Source organism: Clytia hemisphaerica, unplaced genomic scaffold (genome assembly GCF_902728285.1).
Source record: "Clytia hemisphaerica strain Z4C2 unplaced genomic scaffold, Clytia hemisphaerica genome assembly, whole genome shotgun sequence".
NCBI lineage: Eukaryota > Metazoa > Cnidaria > Hydrozoa > Leptothecata > Clytiidae > Clytia > Clytia hemisphaerica.
In genome coordinates, this window is record NW_027103726.1 from 1,870,232 (window position 1) to 1,878,042 (window position 7,811).

At 34.1% G+C, this 7,811-nt stretch overlaps 1 protein-coding gene across 1 annotated transcript; it reads left to right on the plus strand.

Moving 5' to 3' along the window:
* The first annotated feature begins 1,007 nt into the window (after positions 1 to 1,007).
* On the plus strand, positions 1,008 to 7,459 carry LOC136804689 (homologous recombination OB-fold protein-like). Its single transcript, XM_067061300.1, has 2 exons — positions 1,008 to 1,031; positions 5,550 to 7,459. Exon 2 carries the CDS (start codon positions 5,595 to 5,597, stop codon positions 7,113 to 7,115), a length of 1,521 nt encoding a protein of 506 aa, XP_066917401.1. The 5' UTR covers positions 1,008 to 1,031; positions 5,550 to 5,594; the 3' UTR covers positions 7,116 to 7,459.
* Positions 7,460 to 7,811: the final 352 nt, after the last annotated feature.

A 7,811-nucleotide genomic window follows, 5' to 3' on the forward strand; every position in this document is an offset into this window, starting at 1 on the left:
ATCAAGTTATCAGTATTGTCAGAAGAATTTAATGTAATATTTAGTTGAGGGAGATGGTTAAATTCTTTGAAGTCATTAGTAAAATTAACATTGGTGGAGAAAGTTGAATTGTTATTATTAACTTTATTATTGTTGTTAAACTCGTTAAAAAATATTATCATCCATATGCTGAAAAGGAAAGTTTAGACAATCGTTACATGACCATAATTTATGGTTAATGTTTAATGGAGATATATTTAAGCATTTTAAGTGGAAGAGACCACCACCAAGTTTACACTTGACGTGTCTCTTGTGGCCAATGACTTTATTGCAATGTTTACATTTGTTGTTATTAGGTTCTGAGTGATTTGAGTTAAAAAATTCTAATTTTAATTGGTAATCAGTTATGGTTGTTAAAGGAAGAGCTCCAGAAACACATCTTTGACAAAAGTAAGGGAGAGGTGATTTAGCTAAGTTTTTGTAATGCTTCTGGGTGATTTTGATGCATTTTATGTGGAGCCAGGTAAGACAGATTTCACAAAAAACCCCACTGTTAAGGACAATAGTTTGACAGACATGACATATAGAGGATTCATTTAAAATGTTAGGAATCAGGTTAGCCATTTAACTTCGCTAAAAGAAAAAGGATTAAAAATAGTATGTTGTGTGAAATGGTATTGATGTATGTAAAATTTAGTCTCTGGGTAGTGGTATTTGTTTGATAATGTCACTTTTAGAGAGAATGATAATTTTTTCAGATTTATTGTCTCTTTTGTATGTCTTCCAGGCATAGGTTATACCATCAATGGTTGTGACTCTTTCAAAGTATCCGGGTTTCTTTAGTTTATTCCAAGCGTCCTTAAAAATTTCACGGTTGTGCTCTGTCAAACTTTCATTAATAAAAATTGAGTTTTCTTCTTGAAATCCTATGTCTTTTGTTGTAAAGTGCTTCAAGTCCCATCGGGCGTCCCACATTTCGTTTCTCATCCTTCTGCTATTGAACTTAACAATGATAGGTGCTTTCTCTTTGGTCGAGGAGGAAGCAAAGAAAGGTATTTATGATTAATTTATCATGGTTACATTAGACATGGGATTGTTGAGTCCGGTGCCTTATATCAAGAAGTCATAGTTCAGGCAAGAGACACACCACTTTCATTCCATAATACCGTAACTTGGTCTAATGTCGACATCCCTCTATTTCTAATTCCGACACCCTTTTTATTAGCTGAAATTGATAGAAAGGTTAAAATAGTTTTTCTTTGCTTAATGGTCAGAGATGAATAATTCTTTTTCAATCATTGGTTCAAGCTTTCATAATATTCCTGTCCGTAAAGAAGGGTGTCGGAATTAGAGGAGGGGTGTCGACATTAGTCATTAGACCAAGTAGCTACGGTGGTAGTAGGCTTGCACACCCCCCTTGCGCCTTGGCGCCCTTGAAAGGCGAAAGCAGCCGGTTCTTTTTTGTTTTTTTTCTCAAAGTACCATAATACATATCTATTAAAAAACAACCTATCGCCTGGCAATGTAACCTGTAAGAGGTTTTCAAAGCTGCCAGGGAAATATTGTATGTTTGGTAACTAAGTGGTAACTACTGTATGTATATACCGTGAAGTCGGGTAAACTTGCATCAGTGGATGGAGGCTAAACATGCATAGCCCTCAAATGACTGACCAAGCAAAGCAGCAAAGTGGAGCTGCGTAGTTCATTTGTTTTGAAATTTTGTTGCTTTGACTGGTCAGTCATTTGATGGCTATGCATGTTAGCCTCCACTGATGCAAGTTGCTCGACTTCACGGTATATATCATGCAATGTTGTAAACTCATTTACTCATAGGTATACCAAAGACAAAACACTCCCAACCTCATTACATTGCTTATTTAATCGTCCACACCACATGCATGGGACTAGAAACGCACGATTTCTGTCACCTCACTCGTGATATATTTTCCATTGAATCCTTTACTACACATTTAAAATGCAATCTTCAAAACTATGATGACTAGCTAGTAAACTTTTATTTATACCTCAAAACTTTCATTGTGTTCTTTATGTTCAAACTTAACATATTCGTATATTTTTCTTTGTTTTTTCGTCGTATGACGTCTTTTATCCAACATTTATCTGTTTTAAAAAGCTATTTTTATTGTTCATATATAATATATCCTTAAAACATGTATATACCGTGAAGTCGGGTAACTTGCATCAGTGGAGAGGCTAACATGCATAACCCTCAAATGAATAACCTGTCTGGTCCTTAAAATACAAAGTTACATTGATGCAAGTTACCCGATCTCACAGTAGTTTGTTTGGATTTAGAGGTTTAAAGTCATCAATTCCATCAGCTTTATGTTTATTTATATATTCTGAGAGTATGGCGGCAATCACAAATATCTCCATTTTGTGTCCTCATTGGGTCTAATAAGTGAGTCGGTCGGTTGGTCGGTCGTAAAAGGAAACGTCATTGACAGAAAAAGTCTGACAAATTTACCGACTCACCGACTACTCAATTCTACTCAATTTTTGAGAGTCCTCCGGACGACGCGAAACGAAGATATTTGTGTAAGTGATTGCCGTCTATGTATGTTTCAGCTAGAAATTTTGATCTGTTCTGATAAGATCTTCAAAAATCAATCCGCTAGAAATATGATGTGCTCTGACGAGACAGGGGTATACAATCAAGGTCATCAAACGTGTTCTTGTTGTCTAGGTAATCCTAGAAAGTTTCAGAACACATCTTTAGTGGAAAAAAACAAATATATTACAAGTATATCTTGGCAAAATGTTTTTCCTAGATTTTAGAACACATTCAACCATAAAATAGTAATAAGTTTAGGGAGACAAATAGTGTGATAAAAGTTTCCTAGAAATCAGAACACATCATTTGCATAAGAAAATTGAAGGTCATAACATGTCATGTGGTCTTCTAGAAGATAAGAACACAATATTTACAAAAAATCTCTCCGCTGGCTGCTTCTGGAAAGGTGGGGTACTAAGTAGGGTTGGCGGATGAGGGGTATGTCTGGACAGGACCTCTGAATACCGACCCTAGTAGAGAGACTGATTTTTGCCAAAAGGTTGACCCTGACTTTTTTGAAAATCTTTTTTTCATATTAGAAAAAAAATCCTACCCTTAGCAGACAAATTTAAAATTTTCTTATTTATCCAACCCTTAGAGAGACTTTCAAAGATGAAAACCCAACCCTTATCGTCTGCCCAGTGCCCATTTTTGCCAAAGTATCCCCTTCAGGGGTTAGTTGAGGGTTTTGAGAGTTTTACAGCTTTTTTTTACAGCCAAAAAAAACGACTAAAAAAAGGGTTTTTAAGACTTTGTGAAAAATCAGATCATTAAATTTTTTCTGATTTTTTGCATGAAAGTAGGGTATCATCATTGGTAAAAGATGGCTCGAGCAGATTTTCACAAAAAAAATTTTCAGGTTAAAAAATGAATCTTTACCTATAAGAATCGTTATTTATAAAGTGTAGATCAATATTCTTAGTCATATTATTTTTATTAGTTTTTTTAAAGATGAAAATGTAGCGGTGAAGGGCAATGGTTTGAGTTTTCTAGAAACCTCATTTATTAAGCTGTGCATTTTTCTGATAGTGGATTGTTCTTATAAAAAAACCAAAAAAACTCAAAAGTGTTGATAGTTTCTCCCGATAGATATGCTGTCATTATATTTCTTTGTATTTTGACCAGTTATGTCTTATGTGTATCATTGTTTCAATGTTCATTGATTAGTTTTGATAACCAGGTAGGTCCATAAAAGTATCACTTGTTCTCTTAAAAAGTAATTTCTGAAATCAGACTCATGTTAGGTATTCTTCATTTTAATAACCTTCAGAATATACTTAAAGATTACAAAGTCAATAATATAATAACATAGTCGGGTAACTTAAGCAAAGCATATCAATTTTTATTTTAAAACATGGTACGATATTTTATATATCATCATCAGTAATTTAGTTCTAAAAATAAATAAAAATTGGTTATCAAATGTGCATCATTAAAACAGATATTAGATAAATACAGAATATACTATCCTATAAAGTCAACTCAAAAATTTAAAGATTGTAAGAGTTTATTGCGTAATAGTAAAAAAAGAGAGGGGGTTGGAACTACAGCCTGAAGAGGGGGGGGGGGGTTTGGAGCTAAAAGAGGTACCCCTCTGCCCACTATGATCACGATCCTATGTCCAAAGGCCATAGTTGAATTCTGAAAACAGCACCTTTTTTTTTTAGTTCGGGAAACGGAACTTTTTCTATAACTTTGAAACGTTTTGGTTTAGTTGCAACTTCAAGAAAGTATAATTAAATTTTCGTGAAAGAAAAATACCTTTTTTCACATAACGTTAAAAAGTGCCTTAAAATTCAATCCTTTCTCTTCCAAACTGTCAAAAAATCTTGAAAGGTACAGTATTAGATTAATTCTACGAAAGTGGCAAAAGCGCTATATCGTTTACCTGACTCTCAAGTAAAAAATTCACTGTCAAAACTTCTAAAGGGATTCATGATAACTTGAACCTGACACTTCTTAATGAAATTAACATTTTCATAAACTATGAGAAATTACCTAAATTTTTAGCCATAGATGAAAATTTTGAACCAAGCTAACCTTGAAAACTAATTTGTAGAACAACTTCCCAATAAAAAGATCTACGGGAAGAAGACACCCACCTAGATCCGCATACCACCGAATAGGCTATTTCCTGGAAATTTTGCCGGACCACTGACACTGACCCATTTACATGTGCAGAATTATTTTTACTTTAGTGTGGTAGTTCGGAACCCCCCCCCCCCCCCCTTTCCTAAGGGGGATGACACCTGAAAAAATGAAGAACAGGGATTAGAAATTTTCATGAAAAAGGAGGGGAATCAGTTTATGCTGAATTGGGAAAGCTGACAAATTCTAAAGAATTAGGAGATATGTCAGGCAGTTGAAAAAAAATTAATTTTATCTTTTATAACAGTTTTGTTTACATTTTGGATAAATTTTTAATGAAGACGGTAGAGAGTTAGCAGGGAATTCATTAATTCTTATAAGCTTAAAATAGAACAGTCGACAGACATGATAGAGGTTTTGATTTGTAGAAAAAATCTTCTATAAAATGGCAATAAAATCTTTTAGATCACTAGGTTTAAGGTAGGGTTGGTCGGTTTAACTGATATCATATTAGCTATAGTATATTTCAATATTAAACTCCTGCTCCGAAAACAATTAAGTGGTCCAGTACCTCTCTGAACACCTTTTGTTCCAACTTTACATACATTTCACCCAAAAAACAACAATACTATGCAACTCTTCAAGTCAAAACAAATGAAAATTATCCGTTATCTAGTAAAGAGGCCGTCCATATAGTGCGTACGCAAAGATGTTCCAAAAATTTGATACCCCCTCCCCCCTTGTACGCAGAGAACAATAGAAATGATGTCATTCAAATAATAGATGTACGCTTTTGATAAACCCCCTCTCCCCCTTCACTGCGTACGTACTATATGGATGGCCCCAAAGCTTATTTTCTTGGTTTGCTCTTTATTTGTTAAGATCAAATTATTTCTTTATTTTTCAGTGTAAAAATTCAAATTGATGAAACAAGGTAAAAGAAGAAGGAAATATGTTTTCAGTTGATGATGATATAGATTTTTCAGATGAAGAAATCAATTTTTCCATTCTAAATACGCCAATTCTGAAACAAGCAAGTTTGAAATCAAATGTTGATGCTGGGAATGAAAACATGGAAATAAATAAATCTAATAGCAATACGAAACACCAACTAAACCAAGTGATTTCTTCACTCGGTTTAACCACTAAATCCCAGCAGATTGAAAACCAATCAAATCTGTTGGAAACACCGAAAATAAAGAGATTCAAATTTTTCAAATCAAGGACCAGTGAAACAAAGACAGCATCTCGTTCAAGTAATCCAAATACAATGCCTCAATCACCTTCAGAAATTCCACTGGCAAATGAAATATCAGAAACTTCTAAAAGATTTAAGTTCTCGAGTAATTATAATGCAGGCAAAGAGGCGGATAAAAAAGAAGCTCATACTTTGCAATGTAATGTCAGCCCAAAGAAAAACAATTGCTTTGATGTCCCAGATAACTTTTTTGATGATGACGATGATGATTTATTATCTCAAGTTAATTTACATCCTAATCAAACCTTTACATCCAGTAAAATGAGTGAAGAATCAAGTATAACGACACCAAAATCCAAATTCAAGACAAAAGAGCCAGACCCTCAACAACATCATAATACGATAAAGCCAACAAATAGCAATATTTTTAGAAATTCATCAGCAATCACATCATCTAGTACTGAATCTGTCAGAGAGCCAGGCTTTCAAACTCTGTCAAGCTCCAACCAACAGTCTAAGAGAAAAGCCTTATCCACCCCAATGACGAAAAATAGCCAGCAACATTCTGTCTCTGCATCAAAGACTGTTAGAAATCTAATTCAAACGCCGAAAAACAACAGCAAAACCAACAACAACAGAACTACTAGTAGAACACCTGGAGAGACATCTCTTCGGAAATTCCCAGGACCTGCTGGAAATCTTCCAAAACTAGAAAATATGAATGAATTGGATAAATTAAGATCCCCTGAATTTAATATAAAAAGAAAATCAATAACACCAAATGCTCCAAGGACACCTTTACAGATGTTACAATCTACACCAGAAGATAACTGCCATACGGAATCATTTTCCACAATGCTTGAATATGCTACTACTCATTTTCCAAATGAAACATTACTATCAATAAATGAAGTTTTATACAAATCAAGTCAACGAAAACTAGATAATTGTAAAGTTCCATTGCTGTGTGGAATTATAAAGTCATTTTCGATAATCAATAACTCTGCACGGTTAATTCTTGAAGATTCTACCGGTGAAATTAATGGTGCTGTACATAATGATATTTTGGACGAATACCAAAAGGGTCTTGGAAAAGGATCAGGTTTGATTCTAAAAGACGTGTCAGTATTCAGTCCTACTATTAAAAGACATTACTTGAACATTACACCTTTAAATATTGCAGCTTTCTTTGAAAGGGACCCAGCAGATGACCAATTGACACAGTTTACACAGGTGTCAAATAATTCAACTATTGTACTTGACAGTGATAGTTAGGGACAAAAGCAATTTTCACATAGACGTTTGTATTATGTTCCATAGTTGTTGCCATATTTCGATCTTTTCTCATTGTATAGTGAAATCCTCTGGCGATTGGTATGCAATTTAAAAGGCATCGTAGGTCCATAAGCTGTAAAATCTTAACCTTTGAAGAAATTCCATGTGTCAATTTTTTAACTTTTTGAAAGGAGGTCATCAAGGAACTTGTAATTGTGTGACAAATTTGTATTTTTGTGAAAATAATTTCATTGTAAATAGAGCTCATCTTTTTTCATATTATCTTTTATATGGTGTAATGTTTATTTTCTGTTCAAAGATATCAAAATATTCTTCATAATTGACGAAGAGGCTACTGCTGTTTCTTTTACATCCTACTAGTGTAAATGATTTTGATGACACCATTTTGAAGATGGGTTCGGGCTTAAAGGCTTCAACAATCTGTAACTGGTTGTTAAAGGGGTGCTCTAAAGGGCAGTTAATCCTAACTAGCCTGGGGGCAAAACATTCCCCTCAACAAATTATTTTTCCTTAAGGTTTAGGGACTTTAGATATTGTCTTGAAATTTTGTGAGTTTCCTAACTTTTAGTTCGTTTCACTTTCCAGAAAATTTTTTCCTTCCTGTGCTCCAAAATTTGATGACGTCGACATTGTTTGAAATAGTCTCAAATCTTTGAGGCAAATGTGCAGATTTTC

Excerpts from the sequence above, each read along its gene's own strand:
- LOC136804689 (XM_067061300.1), top strand. The coding sequence starts at position 5,595 with ATGTTTTCAGTTGATGATGATATAGATTTTTCAGATGAAGAAATCAAT.